The sequence below is a fragment of the Macadamia integrifolia genome, chromosome 12 (genome assembly GCF_013358625.1).
Source record: "Macadamia integrifolia cultivar HAES 741 chromosome 12, SCU_Mint_v3, whole genome shotgun sequence".
Classification (NCBI taxonomy): Eukaryota; Viridiplantae; Streptophyta; class Magnoliopsida; order Proteales; family Proteaceae; genus Macadamia; species Macadamia integrifolia.
The window spans coordinates 10,134,866-10,156,166 of NC_056568.1; the positions used below are offsets into that span (position 1 = coordinate 10,134,866).

At 36.8% G+C, this 21,301-nt stretch overlaps 1 protein-coding gene and 1 long non-coding RNA gene across 2 annotated transcripts in view; one reads left to right on the top strand and one right to left on the bottom strand.

Moving 5' to 3' along the window:
- Positions 1 to 284: 284 nt before the first annotated feature.
- Positions 285 to 2,195, top strand: LOC122057746. Its single transcript, XR_006133619.1, has 4 exons — positions 285 to 494; positions 1,455 to 1,629; positions 1,721 to 1,797; positions 1,919 to 2,195. It is a non-coding gene; the product is annotated as an uncharacterized LOC122057746 (long non-coding RNA).
- Positions 2,196 to 6,782: 4,587 nt separating this feature from the next.
- Positions 6,783 to 21,301, bottom strand: part of LOC122057745 (kinesin-like protein KIN-UC) — a 69,703-nt gene continuing 55,184 nt past the window's right edge. The window contains 5 exon segments of the mRNA XM_042619976.1: positions 6,783 to 7,196; positions 9,660 to 9,788; positions 9,900 to 10,043; positions 18,476 to 18,601; positions 20,959 to 21,084. Of these exon segments, the coding sequence (XP_042475910.1) occupies positions 7,042 to 7,196; positions 9,660 to 9,788; positions 9,900 to 10,043; positions 18,476 to 18,601; positions 20,959 to 21,084 (680 nt within the window). The 3' untranslated portion in view covers positions 6,783 to 7,041.

Here is a 21,301-nt window from a genome sequence, read left to right on the forward strand (position 1 = left end):
CATATTCAAAATATGATCTCTCCTTTCTATAGTCTCTTCTTAATATCAAATATGAACTCATATTTACCAAGAAAAAAAAATTCTCTACCAAAAAAAATCTCTCTCCAATAGCTTTCTTAATTTCCTTTTAATTTCATTATCAATAATAACTCTATTTTTTTTTTTCCAAACTTAAAATACGATCTCTCCTTTCATAATATCAAATAACAACTCATATTCTACCAAAAGAAAATATGAACTCTCCTCTCTATACCCTCTCCCTCTCTCATGACATTCCTTTTTTTTTTCCCCCAAAACTCGAAGATCTATTCTCTTCTCCACAAGAAAATAAAATAAAATAAATAGAGGGATATTTTCTCTTTTTAGATTATCCAAGTCTTCACTATTAGCCATCAAAGGATGTAAAAGATATTGGAGGATTGTTGAGCGCAAAAGAAGCTTGAAGTTGCAAGCCATAGGTTTGATTCAGATATGCCTCAAATGGCAAGCCATAGGTCTGAATCCTCTAATTGCTTCTCTTTTAATTGAACCACAGCTTTAGATTGGCTCTTATTTGCCATAGAATTCGATTTGCTGATATGATTATGATTCAGAGTTCTGGTATAATTTTTTTATAAGCAATGGACGTTGTTTATTGAATTTTTTCTCGCCTATGTAGATGTTATTTATTGAATTTTTCCTTGCATGTGTACGATTTTGGAGGAAGTTGTCGTTCGCTCGAGTGGGTTAAGATTCGTTGATTGTTTATTTTATTGCCCTCTTTTATAAAACAAGTTTAATTGAGCGTTTCCTGTCCGAAACCTTTGTTTCAATATCTTTTTGTATTTGAGATTCTAAACTTACGTTTCAATCTCTCTTTGTATATGCACCTCTTGGTGATCTAACAAGGACGTATCTACTTGCAGTATGATTTGTATGAGTTTTCAATGCATGGTGATCAGTTGATAAACACTGGTGTGTAAATCTTGTAATCCTTCACATGTATTTTTTGATGTTGTTAAGAATTTTATTCTCCCTCTCCTCCTTTTCTAGATTTGTTTCTTGCACGGATATGTTTTAGTTTTTGCGCTTCTGATGTTGTATTTTCTTTGTAACCCTATTACTATGTGCAAATATGAAGTTTCTTTTTCTTCTTTATCTTTTTTTTGTTAAAGATTTTTAATTTGATTATTATGTTTTCTATTTGAGGGTGAGACAAGTTTTTGTGTTGTTTCTGTCAAATATGTTTTTCTGATTTTACAAGGTTGAAGATAAGATCAGCACCATTCTGAATTAGTTATCTATTAATTTGGATTTGCTAAGAATTTTTTCCCCTACCCCCTTTCTGAAATTATTCCCTATATATATATATATATATATATTTGGAGGGGGGTCTGATGTTGTATCTTCTTTGTATCCCTATTAGAATGTGAGGACATGATGTTCTTTTTTCTTCTTTATCATTTTTTTAATAGGAGCAATTATATAGTTTAAGCAAGAAGAATCGCTCTCAAAGATGTAACGTCGTAGCAACGTAGAGAAATTCAAGTTCCAAGATGATGTTTCTTGCCTCATGGATATTATAATTTTTGAGAGAGCTATCTCCAATGCTTCTGATGTATGAAAAATTTACTAAACCGTTTATTACACGTGAGTAGAAATCGTTATTGATGCCTTAGTATTTGTTTATTTCTCTCTTGTATGCCGCTGATTTTATTTGAATTCGTTTACTCTACATCAGGCATTGGATAAGATTAGGTTCCTTTTACGCACAAATAAGGAGATTTTCGTTGAAGGTGCACAAAGCTTAAGATCCTGGTTAGTGAATGGCTCCAATGAAACAATGAAAATATTATGAACTTGATGATTTTTGGATGTTCTTGGTGTGTTGATTACTTTTGACTAATTCCAAATCTTATTTTCCAAATCAAATCATAAGACATGCAGGCAGCGGTGAAGGAGTCCGCAACCACCAAATCCTCTCTTGACCCTCCTATAGCTGAAGCTAAAGTGAATATCTGTGGGGTTCATTGTGCCCAAGGATGCCCAAATGATGGTGAATGCATGGGCTATTGAGGGAGATACCACCACATGCCTAAAGGAAGTTGTGTTTATGATGCCTGAAGGAAGTTATTTTGGTTCTGAGAAGATTGGTGATATCTGTGAAGGTTTTTGTTGTCAATATTGTTCTCCTTATTTTTATAATAAAATTTATATTTGCGTTTTGGAATTATGATGCTTTTCTTTTCCTTGATTTTTTTTTTTTTTTAAATTCCTTAAACATTATATTTTTTTGCTTCCACTTTTCTTCAATTGGTGTCTTCCTCTTTTATTATCATTATCTGAGTGCACATAATTATGGTTCTGAGAAGACAGATGATATATGTAAAGGTGTTATGGAATTGACAGAAAACCAACATTGATATTTATGTTTATGAGGTCAAATAGAAATCGAAATTGGGTGTGGCAAAGCGGTAAGGCGTGGGGTTTTGTTCCGACTACTCAGAAGTTCGAATCCTCCCATCCTATAGCGAACCAATTCAATCAAAATAATGATTCCTTTCTTTTAACAATCTTTTCTCTAAGTATGATTGCTAAAGTATCAATTCATAAATTGTATATCTATGAAACTTTCCTTTGAATCTAGAAAAAGATTCTCTCCACAGCCTTGGAGATATCTTCTCAAGGTCTCTGAAACTGGTAATTTGAATAGAACAAAGATTGGTCACTTATGGCTTTTGCATGTATTTTGTTATTAAATTCATGTTAATGAGGTAGATGCAACTTGCTTTGTGCTGATGAGGTTCAATTAATTGATCTCTCCTTTTGTCAGTTCATCGAAGAAAGAGGAATATATGGTGAAAGATTTATTTTGTGAGTATATTTGCTCATGTCTGTTGATTTCTTTTAAAGATTCCTCAGCTGGTGCGCCATATTAAGAAACTCATTTATCCATTATAAGGATCATATCAGGTGAATATCTTATACTTTTGTGAACATTAAGTGTAATATATCTATGGAAAACAATACAAATCCAATATGTATATAATCCTTTCTGAAACATGTAAACATTAGGCCTTTTTAGATTCATCTCCCATGTTAATAGTAACTAAATCTCTTAGAGAGAGAGAGAGAGAGAGAGAGAGAAGCCTTTTTAAAATCCAATTAAATGTTCTAAAAAGGTTTATTCCTAAATTTTTACATTAGCTTTGTACATTTTTCTCTCTCTCCCCTCTGCCATTGAATAGCATTTAACCATTGATTGTCAAAAAAAATCCATATTTCTCTATCATGAATTGAAATTTAAAATTTAACATTTAATAATCATCTTAAATTATTAATTGTTTCAATGGATATAATATATTATTAAAATACATTTAATTTAACGTAGACATTTTGCACGTGTATATTTTTACTAGTATATATCATACTACTATATAAAAGTACGTACTTCCTGTCTTTGGTATACTTTTTTCAAAATGACCAAAAAATCATTTACATCTACCAAAAAAAATTCTCAAATGACCAAAAAACACCCGAAAAAATCCCCAAATGACCAAAATCCTCTCAAAATTAAATATGAAACAAATATCATAGTAAACTCTCTATAATTCTTTCTCTCTCTCTCTCTCTCTCTCTTTTTGAACGTGAAAGAGAAAGGGAAGAGTGGAGTATTAAGAAGGCATATAATTACAAACCCTAAATCCATTCATCCTCTCACCCCTAAAAATGGAAGATAAATCAAATAATAATAAATTCTATAATTCTCACTCTCTCTCTCTCTCTAATCGTGGAGGAGAAAGGGGGAGAGTGGAGAGAGAAATAGAGAGAATTATGGTGAATGGGGATGGAATGAACAATCATGGAGAGAGATATACCAATAAAAAAAAGAAGTTAATAATAATAAACTCTCCATAATTATCTATCTCTCTCTCTCTCTAAACATGTAGGAGAAAGGAGAGAGTAATAATTAATTATAATTATTAATAAATTAAATATTAAAAAGGATTAAAAAAGGCATATAATATTCCTCTCTCTCTCTCTCTCTCTCAAGGTGGAGGAGAAAGAGGGAGAGTGGAGTATTAAAAAGGCATATAATTATAATTATTAACTATTAAAAGTCACATAATTATAAACCAAGCAAATGCACTATTATTCCTCCTTAAATCTCTCTCTCTCTCTCACTCATTGTCTTTGGAAAAAAACGTGGAGCACAATGGGGGGAGATTCTCCATAGAGACAATAAATAATTATGGAGACATTAAAAAGGTAAGTATGGAGAGAGATATACAAAAAAAAAAAAAAATGGCTCCTAAAATCTCTCCCTCCATTCCTTACAAAATCTAAGGAAAGGTGTATATTCTCTCCATAATTCTCTTTCTCTCACTCATCTCTCTAAACGTGGAGAAGAGAGGGGTGGAATACTCATTAATTATAATTATTACATATTAAAGGGATAAAAAAATAATCACAAAATTATAGTATGGAGAATTATGGAGAGATTTATTGCTCTATTAGTATTATTATTATATGCTATGAGAGAATTATTTGTGAAATTGATGCCATTCTCAAGACCTCCGTAGAGAAAGATGAGACATATGTTTTTTGTGTTTCATGTTCTCATCTCCTTTCTATTATGGGAATTGCACTGTTTAGTCTGTGGATTTTCTCTCTTGTATTCAGAATAATTAGGTTTAATTTTGTTTTTAGAAAATACAAACTTTGAAAAATCAGCTCACCAAGCTTTTCAGAACTTACTTCAAATGGATTGACCCAATAATCTTGTCTTAAGAAAATGTTTAATTAGGAGACTACCACCACGTGCATTTGCACGTGTATTTTTACTAGTATATATATATATATATATATATAGAGAGAGAGAGAGAGAGAGAGAGAGACAGAGAGAGAGAGAGAGAGAGAGATGACCATTCCACAAAGTGCATCCACAATATTAAATCATTCAGCTACATGAAGGGGTGACGTGGACAATTAAAAAATCCACCATTGTAAACACCTTGCACAATGATGATGAACAAGGCCTTTGGATGTGAATATGCCATATTTAATTGATTTTTGGAGGTCTCCTATACGTTGAACTTATTTAGAGTCATTCATTTGAATTTGGCAACAAATACCAAAATACTCCGGATAAAATTGACTAGGTTAAGATTTGGTCAAATAACTTTTTAATCAATCCAAAATTAGTAATTAGTTGTATTTTTTTTTTGGTAAATTAATTAGTTGTATTTCATTACATAAAACATTGTATTGGAAAATGGTTTGAAAATGATCAATTATTTTAGGGCTTTGTGGTCCTCATTTTCAAATGAATTTTTTCAATATTGGATAGTATTTAGAAAAATCTTTCCAACACATTTTGAATCACTCAAGTTTAATTTATAGTTTGAAAGATTATGAAGTTTTACGAAGTAGGTCTTATCAACGCCCAATGAAGGTTTGTCAACCCTAACTGAGGGCAAATTGATGGCCAACCGACGTCAACTAAAACTCATTGAGAGTAGACCCCAATTCATTGAGGGTCAATTCCTAGGAAAACCTAGTCTTAGTAGCGCTTGAAAATTCAACTTTCTGGACTCCAAGTCTAATGCAAATTGCCTCCAAAGCTTCATGGAAGAATCTTTATGCTTCGTAAAAATCTTATTACATGAATTAGAGCAAAAAAAAAAAATTTACAAAAATAAATTCAAAATTATTTGATTGGTTGATGCAGATTTATCCTATTTTCTTCCATTGATGCCAAATTGGCTATGTCTCACTCAAAATCCAATGGTTTTTAGTAAGACTTTCTATTTGAAGTATAGAGGTAATAGGAGGTCTACAATCTGTAAAATATGATTTTCCCCATATTAAAATGTCTTTAGAGTGATTTCTTAAAGGTTCTTCTTAGGTATGTGAAAATACTGGGTGCTTTTGCTCAGAAACTACAACTTAGAACTATGATCCTCTACGTTCTGCATGCCTTCTGGAGCTGAATCTTAGCTTGTTTTCTTCCTCAATGAATCCAGTTTCATATTCTTTTTGTTTTCGTTCAATTTGGTTACATATACTATACAATATACCCTTTAGTGAAATTATATTGTTGATGTCCCCAAATCAGGCAGCAACAATATGCCACTAATTCATGATTTTAATTCGGTTTTATTGTGGGTATTTTCATAGATTTAGTTAGTATATACCTTAATAATTCTCCAATAACTTTCTTATGTTTTTTTTTTATATATTAATTAAATTTATTTTGGATTTTTCTTTTTATGTTTTACAGTTTTCTAGATTTACCATTATTGCATCACATGCATTATTTTATGTAGGTTTTTGCATTTTTTTTTTAATCCCAAACAATATGATGAAATAATAACTATTCCTTTAATATTGATAGGCCTTTCACATTTTTGAGGATTACATTTGCATTTTAGGAATGTTAGAATGATGTTTCTTATTAAATATTTCATGCTTTCTATTTAGGATTTCATATTCTTAAGAGCAATAATTCAATTTTAATTTTTATCCAATTATTATGGAATTAATAATTTTGTTTTGCAGCGCATGTAAATAGGTATGTCCCTTATCTTTTCTCCATTAATTTTTAATTCTTGTAATAATCATTTCTTTGTGCTTTCGTTTTATATGTTATGTTTACCAAGGTGTAATGGATGTGTTACCTCGTTATCAAAAAAGGTAGGGTGCACTGCAAACCCTCATCCCCCATCCAAAAGTTGTATGCATGACCGTGCACAAAACCTTTCGCCAAACTAATTTTACCTGTGAGACTTCCTCATACAGTGTTTACCTCAAAACAGAGCCAAATGTTTCCTTTTATAGCTTATAAACTTCTGGACCTCATTTGGATATATCATATAATAGCCAGAGTGTGATTTTTAATAGAAAAGCCCTAAGTGATAGGACATTGAAAAGAGAAGGGCAAACACAGACTACATTATGTAAATCAATGAATGAACAATTATCAATTATATAATTTACATAGCTTTCATGGAGTAACACTTTGGAAGCAGGAGAAGCTCTTTGATTCCGCTTTTTGGATCATCATCTCTCATATTTTTGCAACTGAGTTTGAAAAGTTGGACTCAACTTCAATGTTTTCTTTGCTAAGTTGCGTATGTCCTCTCTTGATGACTCATTTGATATGCAAATGAGTTCTTTCAATGCTCCACTGAATATGAAGTCCTGGGCATTGTCCTCTGCAGAAATTAGAGAACCTGTAGATTAATTTGTGCATCTTCCTCGTGGAAATAAAAATTGAGAACAAAAGAATCCGAGCTCTTTTAAGAATGTGTCTGATGCCCACAGACAGCAGAACTGGAAAGTATAGTCCTACTTCTAAACTATCCTTCAGTTGGCATCTAAAAAGGCAGTGATAGATAAAACATGAGACCGAAAAATGGACGAACAAGACAAATAAGAGCAATAAATATGGAGATGATACAACAGTCAAGAAACAAGTAACAAACAGAGAATATCATTGACAAAAATGAACAGAGAATACAATAGACAGGGTGGAAAATGAGAATGTGCTTGTCATTTTTTCTGTTTCAATAATTTTTCAGGGTGGCGTGTAAGCTTATAAGAAAAGACACTGAACAAACAGATGAAGCCAAATTCAAAATGGCGATGGAGAAAAAAATAGAAAATGGGAAGAAAGCAAGGTTTCAAGCTATTTGAAAACATACTGCCTGCCTTTTTCAGATATTGCAGACACTTGTAAGATGCAGCCTGCATTTTTAAATGATCCATCATTGTTTCTGAGTTTCAACAAAATTTTAATATTTGATTTGTCAGGAGAATTTAAATATGGAAAGCTTGAAAGTCTCTTTAGTGCACAGATATATAGATACTAGAAGTAAGTTTGGTAGGCTCTTAGTGCACAACTAGGACTGAATTGGATTTCCAAAAATATTGGGAGTGAAACAAGTTCAGCAGGAAATTAAGTTTTCTGGGCATCTATTTTTCTGAATTTCTGTAGAAGCCCACTGTAAAGCAAACACGTTTTGAAAGTAGAGGTTATATGACTTCCTCAATGTTACTGCTAGTTAATTAAACCCTAAGAAATTTGGTAGTCGAGCTGGACGGGATATTTAGCAGAAACTTTCCAGACAAGGCAGTGTCCATCATAACCAACCTGAATGTCAATCTGGAAAAGGGAGTGCTTCTGCTCAATCCAGAACAACCAGTCGTCAACACAAGTTAGCTTCGACGCATGAGCAATGAAACAAAGATTTTGACTCATCTGGTTTTAGATCCAATCTTGAGCCAAAAGCCAGGTGATCATATTCTTCTCCACTCGTCTCTTGAAGGGGGGAGAAAGTTCTAATCTGTTGATGCAGTTATTTTTTACATAGTTCATGTCTCAAACACATGAAATTTTTACCCCCATAATTGAGCTTTCACATGGATACAATATAGGTCATGATTTTTCCTGTGGAGAAAGGAGTCGTGTAGATCTAGGGCTCAAAGGTTAATATTCAGGGCACTAACCTGCCCACCTACTTTTCCCCAAATTTGGCTTTACATATCATACATCTTCAACATATTAATAAGTGGGTTGGTTTTTGGTTTGACTTTGACAGCTTGGATTGGCATGTTCAATCCCATGAATATAATGGTTGGGTTAAGGTTCAGCATCCTTAACCCTAATCAATACCTATTAGGATTCGATTCGTTGAAACCCCTAAATGAAACTCTTTAATTTGTCCCAAGTCAGAATTTGGAGATGAGCTGAATGGATTGTTAACCTGAAACATTCCACACAAGGCAGTGGTTATCATAACCAACCTGAAAGCAAACCTGCAAAAGCCTGTGATTCTGAGAATGATAAATCTGGTTCAACCATTGGGCACCCCAAGTTGACTTGATGTTATGGGGGGCAAGGAAAAAAAGCTTTGGACTCATCTGGGTTTGACCTTTTTCAGATCCAATCTTGAACCAAAAGTAGGGGGATCAATTTTCTTCTTCCCCTTCCTCTTCCCTCTCTATCACTCTGTGTGTGTGTGTGGGGGTGGGGTCATATATAGATCCAAGGTTTAAAATTTATAAACCATCCACCAAAGTAACAAATGGGCTGTATTATGGTTTGACAACTTGGGATTGGAGTCTCAACCCAATGAATATAGTAGTCGGATTCAGGTTCAGCATGCTTAACTCAAGTTTATATCCTCTGAGGACTTGAAACATTGTAAACCCTGGATGGAGCTCTTTTTAGTTAGTCCTGAGTCAATACATCTAACAAGGCACTTCATCATAAAAAAGATAGGTAATTAAAACAAAAGAAAATAGTGTAAGGCTTATTTTTTCAACAACAAGAAGAACACAAGGAAAACCATTTATATGATGTTCAAATACTGCATTGATGGATAAGACACCCAGAAACTTTATTAAAGTCTCTGTTTCAGGATGAATCAAGTCATATCCAACTTCTCAGTTTTTATATCATTTCTCCTGTTTCTCAAATACAGGAGAAACATGTGCTCTGAGTGAATTGAATAAGTACTGAAATTGCTGCATACAAGCTAAGCCAAGAACTCTCTACATGGAGTGGCAACACTCTACCCCCCTTTCTCTCTTTCTTGAAATTATAGTTCCAGAAAAGCACCTAAAAATATCAATCAATATTTAGCGGAAATATTCCAACATCTACATAAGCTTACCATTTTGTGCTAAATGGCAAAGAGCAAGCTCAATGTGGCGTTGAGTTGAAGGTGCACAATTAGAAGAATTAGAAATCAACCATGTGAGTACCCCCTCCACTATAAGAAGTGAACGCCCCTTTCTATGTCCTGCAGTAAGTGAAGATCATTTAATATTCATCAAAGGACTCTTGTCATAGCAATGTATATGGATACATAATCCGTAGTAATGTTGTGACAGAAGATTGCATATCCACAAACCTTCAATGATTCCTCGTGATTCACATTTTGAAAAGTTTGCCATCCCTCTAGCAACCTGTGCTATGACATCACTGTTTCCAGATTTGACAATTCCCAAGAGTGCTTTGATGCTGCCATCTTCTTTCAGCATTGTATGTAACCTTTCTGTTAAGTGACTAGCATGTGCATCAGTTGCCAATTAATTTGAACATGTCTACTAAGTGATAACAACTACAGCTATATTTAAATAATCTTCTAGAGGCAACATTGAAGTAGTTTTCCCTGTAGTGTTTAGAGTTTCTAAGTGATATTAGTGTGGGTGGGGTGTGTGGGGGGTAAAAAGCAATATTTCAATACTATAGGGAGATTAAGCTGATAGCTAGGCATAATAAAGAGTATTTGATATCAAACGGATTTTGTATTTCAGTATAACAATTTGGTTTTTTATGCTAGGGAGATAAAAAATAGAAACTCTTTATTCTGTTTATATGTTTAGGAGACCAATGGAAAGATTTAGCCCTGGTTTGGTGATGTTTCTAGGAACATCTCGGCATTACCATCATTGTGCTACAATGTTCCCGAAAGTTGCTAAACCAGGCCTTAGAAAACATATAAAATTTCTTTGCAGTCTTTATTGAATTAGAAAAAGCTCATTGGCACTGAAAGTTCTCTTCCACAATATTCAGAGTCGTAAGGATCAACAACGCATCTGTCCCACTCCCATCCCCAAAATCCAAGTCCTTGAGGCCATCTCACCTTGCCTTTGCAGATGATCTTACGATATTCCCCAAAGCCAGTATTGGTTCATTGGAGACCATTATGGCCTGCCTTTAGTTCTTTGAAGATCTCTCAGGCTTCATATTAACCCTCAGAAATCCCTTATGTTCTTGGCTGGAGTTTCGGATTTGGATAAGGCTTCGTTGATTGATAAGATTGGTTTCTCTATTGGTCATCTTCCGGTCAAGTATTTGTGCCTCCCTTTGACAAGATTAACTGCTCATCACTGCATTCCTATCCTTGATCTCATTCGTAAGAAGCTTCAGCTTTGGAAGTGAAAGCTTCTCTCATACGTGGGCTGATTAGTTCTTATCAGACATGTCCTCCAATCGTCCTACATCTATTGGTCTGGCATCAATGGCTTGCCTCAAGCTACTATCAAAACTTGGAATCTCTTATGCCTGCTTTTCTTTGGAAGGGTTCTGACTCCAAATTTCTTTGTCCCATCGGTTGGGCTGATGTTTGCTTTCCTAAAGCCAAGGGGATCCTGGGGCTGAGACGTATCAAACATGACAACTTTGCTGGTATTATTAAGTTGATATGGAAACTGGCTTCTGAGTTCTGAGAAGAAAAGTATCTGTGTTGATTGGATATACTATGGTCTTCTCCGGTCTGACTCCATCTGGACTACTCCTGTTTTGTCTGAGGGTTTGGTGTAAGATCCTGTGTGTTTGTCATCTAGTTATGGGAGCTATCACTACCAGGATAGATAAAGAATCTTCTCCTTCCCTTTGGCTTGAAAATTGCACCCGCTTAGAGTCCTCCATATGGTTCCTCCTACTCTGCTAGAGTTATCTATAGTTCTGGTCTCATAAAGCACTCCATGGTCTTTGACATTATGCATGATGGTTCTTGGGCCCACGGGTCTCTTCCTCCCCTTTGCTAGCTCCTGTATGGAATGTCTTGCATTATATCTCTAGATCCCCCATGGTAGGGATGATACTATCATTTGGTCTCCCACCTCCTCAAGTACCGTCAGCACCAAAGCAGCTTAGGACTTTCTTAGACCTTGGGGGCCTCTCGCTCCTTGGTGAAAGATCGGGTGGTTCAAATCTTACATTCCTAGCCACAGTTGGCGCACCCAATCCGATTGCCTCCCAACTCAGTCATTTCTCCTCCATTGTCAGATCTCAATCTTCTCCCATCACATCTTCTATTTGCGACACAGTTGGTAAGCTTGCCTTCAATGCCTCCAACAACCGAATTTGGATGGAGCGTAAACTCAGGAAATGGACCTCCAACTCTAAGCCTCTCCAGAAGATTTGGTGTTCTGTCTCTTTTTACATTAGAGCCAAGCCTTTTGCTACTAGTTCTTTAAGTTTTGACTCCCCAAGGAACAAACATAAAGTTGTCTCCTGGGGTCTCCCCCCTTTTTGTATCCAGGTCCATCCCTCCCTCCCTCGAGGTTTGGCATTCATGTATTTAGTTTTTTCTTTTCTTTCCCCTTAGGGCTTTGTATTATTTCTTTTTCTCTTTGGTAATGAATTATATTATTCACCAAACAAAAAAAAAGGTAGCAAAGAGAGGAAGGTAGAAAGTTGAAAAAGTAAAACACTATATAACACAATATATATCCCAGTACCCCTAATACATGAAGTCATGAACTCTAACAAATGAGTCCCAACACGACTCACCTCACTTGTCCCAAGTCCTCCCAAAGAGATGCCAGTATTCCTACTTTTCGTCATAGTGTCGGAATCACAAGCAAGTAATAGGCAATTGAAAAAGGATGTAAAAAGTAAATAAGGTCGTGGGTGTGTCTAATGTATCATGGAGGCATGCAAATAATCCCGTGATGAATTCACAAGAGGCAGGAGGGCGCAAAGGCATTGGAGATAGATGCCAAGGGAGCCAGGCAGTAGTTGCAGCATGGGCCTAAGGGCCAAACGGAGGTTTAAGTCTCATTTCTCATATACAAGAGTTGAGTCGAAGTAAACAAAAGTAAAGCAGTAGAAACTATTTACCCTAAGATCGATTAATTAATCATTAGGGCTTGAAGCGGGTGCAACAGATCAAATGTATGGAGTTTTTAGTGTGAATTTCGTTGGTGACATCCAACCGAATCTAATTCAATCATTTACTCATTCGATATTCAATGAGTGAATTTGAAAATTAAATTCAACCAACCTTTTTAAAAATATCTAGTAGGTAAAATAATATTCAAGCAGTATCAAGTACATAAAATAAGAATCGTTATGAGCAAATCTAAAATCTTTGGAAACATAGCCAATCATTAGTTACCAACGACTAGCTGTTGAATTTCCTCTCCCTTCTCTGGCTGGTAGTCACGGTTCGGAATGCTAGAACTCGAAATATAGGGTGAGTGGAATCCGATACATAAATCGGTTAATAAAAGAATGGTTCAACAAGGTCCTAGCAGGGGCTTAAAGGTGAATGACAGGGCCTAGGAAGGCTAGATGGGAGGTTGACAAAGGCCCAAGGGACCTAGCGGTGAGCAAAAGGTTTTGGGGAGGCCAGACGGAGGTCTGACATGGCCTAAAGGGCTAGCGGTGTGGTCGACAAAGCCACTGGACCAAGCAGAGACTATAGAGAGGCCTTTAGGGCTAGACAGTGATACTACATGGCGCAAATGACAACTGTGGTGGTGGTGTGACATTTGACGGTTAGTGGAGGTAAGCGAAGGTCAATGGGTCATGCGTGGTGTGACATATGTTGGATCATGTTCAATCTAACATGCTTGACCAAAAGGCTGAAGCTTATGAACTCATGATGGTGACATTATTAGTGACGAAACAACAAAAAACTCTTTTAGGGTTTTTGGGCTCTAATACCAAGTTGAGAAATACAGTATAAGAGAATGAATCGACTTGTCTGGAATGACAAAGGCCACCTTTATATAGAGAGGAGAATGATTTTCTTGTCTAAAATAACAGAGGCCACCTTTAGTATAGAGAGGAGAGAATGATTCGGCTTGTCTATAATGACAGAGGCCACCTTTATTTATAGAGAGAAGGAATTACAATTAAGGCATGTTAGGTAAGGATGAAGCACAATTCTTATCTTCGCATACAATGAACCTAGACATACCATGAATTTAGACGCTAGACGTTAGCACTCCCCCCAACAAGTTGGTGCATTTATATCTCTCATGCCCAACTTGCAAACAACAGGATGAAACACACTACAATTTAAACCTTTTGTGAACATATCAGCTAACTGATTCTCTGAGGTGACAAAAGGAATGAAAATTGAACCTTGTTCGAGCTTCTTTTTTATGAATTGTTTGTTAATCTCAATATGCTTGGTCCTGTCATGCTGGACTAGGATTATGAGCTATATATATTGTTGTCTTATTATCAGAGTCCTCAGAAGTTGTTCAACAGTCACCCCTAGATCACAAAGTAACATCTTGAGCCATACAAGCTCACAAACACCTTGTATCATAGATCAATAATTTGCTTCAACAATGGATGTAGATACCACTAGTTACTTCTTGCTTCTCCAACTGACTAGATTTCCTCTAAGAAATGTGTAATATCTTGAAGTAGAATGTTGATCATCGATGGAACCAGCCCAATCAACATTAGTAAAGGCTTCTAGATTCAGATTGCCATTGTTGGAAAATTAGATCTTTGTCCCAAAAGTTGATTTCAAGTACCTTAGAATCCAATATATTGCCTTGAAGATGTTCAGTCTGTGGATCATGTAAGAACAGGGTAAAAATCCTTATATCATATGCATTATCTGGTTGAGTATGAGAGATTAATTTGTATTTCAACAAGTCTCAAATAGCTTTTGGGGTGACAAGAGCGAATGTATCCTAGTAGTCAATGCCATAGATTTGAGTAAAGCCTTTGCCAAACAACCTTGCTTTATGCCTCTTAATGGTTCCATTTGCATTAGGGTGTAAGTTTAACCTTGACGATTCGAACCCGCCCTAACCCTACTTGAGCTCGAACCCTGTCTAACCCAACTATGAGGGCCAACCCAGCCCAACCCTACCCAACCCTGTGTGGGGTTGGGCCGGGCCGGGTTGAGGCATAGAAAACCCAGCCCGACCATGACCCGCCTTGAGTCTAACCCTGATTATTATTGGTGATGGTGATATTATTAATTTGACTTAAAGCAAGCTACCCTATTTATCAGGGATCAAGAGAGAGACCTTTGATGTTTTTGTGTTGTTATTGTTAATTTGTATGAGAATTTTTAATTCTCCATTTGCTTTGGTTGTTTATTATTTTGCTATCTCATTTCTTCTTATTCTTCTTTTTTTTTCTTTTTTTTTTTTGATAGGTCATTATCTGGATACAGATTTGGACTATTTGGTTTCATGGTTGGCTATGGTGTCTTCTTGATGACAATGAACATTGGACTTTAATTTCTTAACTTTTAACTGAAGAACAAGTTGTTTCTCTCTTCCTTTGGAATTTGCATTCACTTTTGAGTTCTCTATTGTAGTAAATGGAATTATTTAAATTTAGAATTGAAAAAGTTGATTTTTTTTTTTTTTTTTTTTTTGAACACTGGAACATTGCACATATTGATAGGAAACAACTCCACCTACCTAATTTTTTGGGTTGGGCTTGACCCATTTGGGGATTTCGCGACAATTCTCAACCTGGACTTCCATTGTGGCCAAGATTTAACTCAGCCCATAATGTCATTGTATCCTGTTGTATGGATGAATGAAGTAACTAAAGCAGGACAAGGAAGCTTTCCTAAGCTTTTGAAAAACCAACAAGAGAACTTCATTAGTAGAAGGGAACCTTTCTCTTTAGACTCTTAGCACTTATCAGAATGTGATTCCAATAAGAAGACCAGCTAGGGTCAACCTGACCCAACCCTGAGCCCAATAGGGTTTGTGACACCTAAGAATCCGGCAAGTACTAGACCCGCTTGGGAGATCGGTGAGGTATCCCCACCAAGAATATGACAGGTATCAGGGGGTTTGGGAGATCAATGAGGATGTGCAAACTTTAGTCCCTTAACATAGCACAACGCATTTTAAAGCCTTGAGGCCCATGGGCCAAAGAGGACAAGATTGTGCAAGGTTAATGGGGCCGGGGCGTTATAGGGTTGGGCTTGGGTATGAACCCAGTAGGGTTGGGTTAGGGTGGGGTTGAGTTTTAGGTACCTAGGGTTGGGTTAGGGTTTTAATAAACCTGGCCCAACCCAGACCTGTTTCACCTCTAATTTGCATTTCCTCCCCTGCTTCTCTGTGCTCATTAATGGTAGCTATACCGGATTCTTTGCATCCATTATGTCAAGGCTGCCCCTTATCCCATACATCTTTACTTTAGCTCTTTAAGTGCTTTCCCGAAGCATATAATCTTCGTATGGATCATTGTCTCATCTCCCCCATGTTGAAATGTAAGACTCTTAAGATCTCCCATCTAACCTTTGTTGACGATCTCCTGATCTTCTACAAAGCCAATATCTCATTGGTTGAGTCCATCATATCCTCTTTACGTCACTTCGAAAGCATGTATGACCTTCGCATCAACCACTCTAAATCCCTTTTGTTCTTAGCTAGGGTTTCGTAGGATTTTAAGTCATACTTACTTGAAAAACCCAGTTTCTTCTTGGGTTGTCTCCAGTTAATATTTTGGTTTACTTTTGATCCCCTCAAGGTTGATTGTTCACCATTACAATCCCATTCTGGATCTCTTAGATAAGATATTTTAGCTTTGGAAGGGCAAGCTGCTTTCTTATGCCGGCCTTCTTGAGTTGATTAGTTATGTCCTCTAATCCTCTTACATTAATTGGTCTGGCATCTTCGGTCTCCCCAATTCACTATTCCGAAGTTGGCGTCTCACATTCGCACCTTTCTTTGGAAGGGTTGCGAAACATCCATAATTTCTTCGTCCGATCAGTTGGTCCTCCGTTAGTCTGTTTGCCTTCATAAAAATGATGAGGGGGTCTTGGCATGAGAAGAATCAAATATGACAATAATCAGGTATCCTCAAGCTAATATGGAAGCTAGCGGCTAACGGAAGAGTATTTAGGTTGATTGGGTCTATTCTCACCTCCTGCATAATGACTTCATTTGGATTGTTCCTCTAATCATCGATGCCTCCTAAGTTTGGAAGAAGATCCTGAAGCTCCGTCGTCTTGTCTGCAGGACTGTTAATTGTTGATTGACGATGGGGCTTCCACGAAATTTTTGTTAGATCACTTACTTAGATCATTGGCGCCCATATGGATTTGTCTCCACTCAATTGGTTATGGAGTTATTTATAGGTCTGGATATGATATCGGGCATCATTCGGTCTAACAATTGGACTTGCCCCCTCCCTTTCCCACTCTGTTTTCCATTTGGAATGCTTCGCCGAACATAACCAGAAGGCCCATTGGCAGTGGTGATATTGCTTCTTAGTCTACTTCATCGTCGGGTCTCTTCAGCGCGAAGTCAGCTTGTGGCCTCATCAGGGCTTAGCGCAACTTGGCTTGGTTCAAGTCGTATCCCCACAATCCCCATAGTTTCATTGTATGGAGGGTTTTCTCTCGGTGCCTCCCCACACAGTCATTCCTCCATCAGCGTCAGATTGCAGTCCCTCCTTTTTGCTGCCTCTATTCAAATGCTAGTGAAGATGTGGATCACTTGTCTTTCAACTGCCCTTCTCTTCTTCTATTTGGAGAGGCACTCTTTCAAAATGTTGGCATCCTAGAAGAAGAATTTTACCTTTCTCCAGGGAATGGATTTGGTTGGACACGTCCTATGCCAGTAAATCTTATTGCCATACGGTGGGCAAACTTGCATTTGGTGCCTCCATCTATCACATCTGGTTCGAGCGCAATCTCCGGAGATGGACTTCTAAGTCTCAATTATCCATCAGATTTGGGACTCCATTCTCTTTGATATTATATCCAAGCTCCCATTGCCCCTTCCTGGTGTGCTAATACCGCAAGGAATAGATTGATTGTAGATTTTGAGGTCTTCCCCCTTCTATTCTACAGGCCAATGCCCCCACTCCTATATAAGGCAGGGTCTTTTAAATTGTACTTTTTTTTGTTTTTCCCCCTTTTTTCTTTTTGGAGTTCTCTACTATTTTCCTTTCTTTTATTAATATATTTTCTATTCACCCAAAAAAATATTGCTATTCCTTATGTATACCATGCAGAATGCACCATGCAATGTGAATTGATTGCACCAGAATATTTTGAAAAATATCTCCCAAAAAAAAAAAAAAAATCTGTTGATACTTTGTGAAAATTGGGTGTGATATATTGCTGGATTTCATTCAAGATAAGAAAATCTAGATTTCTTTTCACCTTCCAGAAAGTAGGGGATTGCACCAAGATTTCAACATTTTGGGAAAAAATGAACTATAGGATAAGCATGTGATCACAAATGGTGCATTGAGGTTCCAAGCCCAAAATAATGGTCTATTTCTTTAAGGTACTCAATAGGGGTCAATTCTTCTGTGGGCCTCATAAGACAACCAGTGACTGGCTGACCACATCATTGTGAAGTTTATTTTTTTTCAGTGGAGATTGGGAACTTCTGGTTGCTTCAACCCTAATAGGTTCTTTATATATATATATATAAAGAAAAGCAAAATTGGTTGATTCTGGTAGGCAATATCCATCTTCACTTCCTCTCTGGTTTGTTTTATTTGTTGATCTACTACATCGTTCTCATCATGTTGTCTTTAAGTTCCCAAAATCCTATAAATCTCTCTAAACAACAAGCATAATATCCAAATACTACTTTGCAGAATACAACTTACTCAGTATGTTCTGTGTAAATCTTTTATCTTTATACATTTCTCGTCAACACTTAAAAAACAAGAGAGAAGCTCAAGATACTTCCAATCAGAATTCACAAAAGGAGAAAGGTGTGATCATCTTTAGCTTACCGTTTCCACATAAATTTGCAAATGCTCCAGCCACCATTCGAAGTGTTTGAGGATCGTCAGTTCTTGATGCTACATTAGCTAATAGCCGACCACCTCCTTTCTTCATTATTAAACCTTGGTTTGTCTCTGCATATATACAAGAGGGATTTTCTTTAAAAAGAACTCCGTAAATTTCATAGGACTGAGTGAAAATATCCATTCATTGATATTCTACCTTTATTTATCCTATATTATCTTTTCTATTTATTTGTATATTCTTTATGCCATCTACATTATTGAAGGCCTTCCGTATAACTTCAACTCCAGTAAAACACATGCATATATGAGAACTTACTAGAGACATTAGAACTAGGGCATGCTCATTGTTTGAGGAAATTATCAGAAGGGGCATTCATCACGGACAGTACTGCCTATTAGTTTCCTTTCAAACTGCCCAACAAATTGTAATGGGGTAACTCACATCCATATGATGAAACACAAGGTGAAGGGAGAAAGTTGTCTGTGAGACAAAAGCATCTAATTTCCCAGGGCCCAATGCTCCACCAACAACATGGCTAAGGAAAAACCTGAGTGTCCATAATCATAATGAACAAACAGATGGTTCTTATTAAAAAAAATTCGTCACCATCAGATCTTAATCTTTATCTTCTTTCCTCTTGATTTTCTGTAAACAAGTTCTGCAAGTTTTCTTTTTATCATTGTATCCAAAATTCCATATCCCAATCTTATAAATTCACAAATTTGAAGTGGCAGGGGATTCCTATACTCCCTTTCATCCTGGTCCGGATGTTTGATGCTTTAATTATATCCAAATCTGTCATAAGAACACGACGATATTTATTGAGCCAGAGCTTCAAGAGAAGACAAGCAGAATAGTCTCTGAACAGTCTCCCCAATAAGAAAGCTTTTATTATCTTCTTAGAAACTCAATACAAAGCATAGTTGTCATGGCGTCGCCTACGCGTCTCGGCGGAAAAAATAGGCCATGGCAGTCCTATGATTTGCGTCTCTCACAGTTGGCGGTCGCCATTGGATGCATGGCGTTGACATGTCGACGCCATGGACACCATGGCACGATTTATTCCCTAGGCGGTCGACTTTATGTGTAATTATTTTTTTTTACTAACAATATTTTGTTTATTATATGGCAGTGTAAAATTAAAACACCCGACACCCGAAGAGACCAAAACCCTCGAAGCTCGAACTCTCGAAGAGACCAAAACCCTCGAAGCCAGCAGCCACCGCCTGCAACTTCTTCTTCTTCTCCTTCTCTGGCAGCAAGAGCGACGTCTTCTCCTTCTCCGGCAGCAACAACGATGTCTTCTCTTCTCCTTCTCTGGCAGCAACAACGACGTCTTCTCCTTCTCCGGCAGAAACAACGACGTCTTCTCTTCTCCTTCTCCGGCAGCAACAGTGACGTCTTCTCTTCTCCTTCTCGGGCAGCAACAGTGACGTCTTCTCTTCTCCTTCTCGGGCAGCAACAGCGACGTCTTCTCTTCTCCTTCTCCGGCAACAACAGCGACGTCTTCTCCTTCTCCTTCTTCGGAAGCAACAGTGACGTCTTCTCCTTCTCCTTCTCCTTCTCCCGCAGCAACAGTGACGTTTTCTCCTTCTCCTTCTCCTTCTCCGGCAGCAACAGCGACGTCTTCTCTTCTCTTTCTCCGGCCGTAACAGTGACGTCTTCTCCTTCTCCGGCAGCAAGAACGACAACAACCACAATACCACATCGCCTGCGACATCTTCTCCTCCGGCAGCAAGAGCGACAACCAGGTAAGGGTTCCACCTGCGAGTAACTTCGATCTTTCTTCTCCTTCTTCTGATTTTTTTTCTGCTCCTGTTCTTTTCTTTTATGCAGCTTGCCTTCTATTCTCTGCTCCGGTTGGTTATTCTCTGCAACCTCTGCCCTCTGGTTCTTTGAGTTTCTCTTTGATTTTTTTAGTTTCAGTACCTTCTATTATTTGTTTTTTTGGTGGGTTGAAAGAAATGCAGGAATTATCATATGGGTTTAGATGGATTCATGTTCTTTTTCTGTTCTTTGTTGTTTTAGCCTTTTCGATGTTTATAATATGTTTTCCTCTTTAGTTGTATATCTAGTTATCTACTATCTAGAGCTTGATATGAAGGTGGGAAATCATATATTTTAGATTGCTGGAAAAAAAATATATAAGAACTTGACAATGGTCTTGGTTGTGTTAAGTGAAATGATTAAGTTGGATTTGTAAGTGTTTGATTGTTTTTTTTATGTTATCATGTTAATGTTATTGGTTAACACTTAAATTACAAAATACAAATGGGGTGGCAAACATAACTCAGCTCTTCAGAAAAAGAGCAATAAATTAAACATTCATGAATAAGCTAGTATGTTAAAAACTCAAGAAAGACAAAAAGGTCTAAGAGAATCATAACACAACAAAAATTTGCATCATCACTCAATTTCTATCATATATAAACCTAGATAGCTAGCATTCAATTGAGAGGAATACCACTCATTGCCAAATTGGCTATAGCTCCTGAAGCAACACGTTGAATGGTTGTATTCTGTGACGATCCCAAGAGCATAAAAAGAGCATCCAGACCTCCTTCCTCTACAATCTTCTCCTGATTTGAATCTGTGAAGTAGGCTTAAAGTTGTAAAGATACATATAATTTCTTATAAAACCTGTTCAAATAAAGAAAAAGAAACAAAGCAATGATAATTTAAGGAACAATATTTCTTAAAATGTAATAGTAGAACTATCCTTACCAGAAGTTAGCCTACTTCAAAAGAACACTTTGTAATTCATTCAATAGCAAACGCCCCCTATATTGCAAGTCTCCCCCACCCCC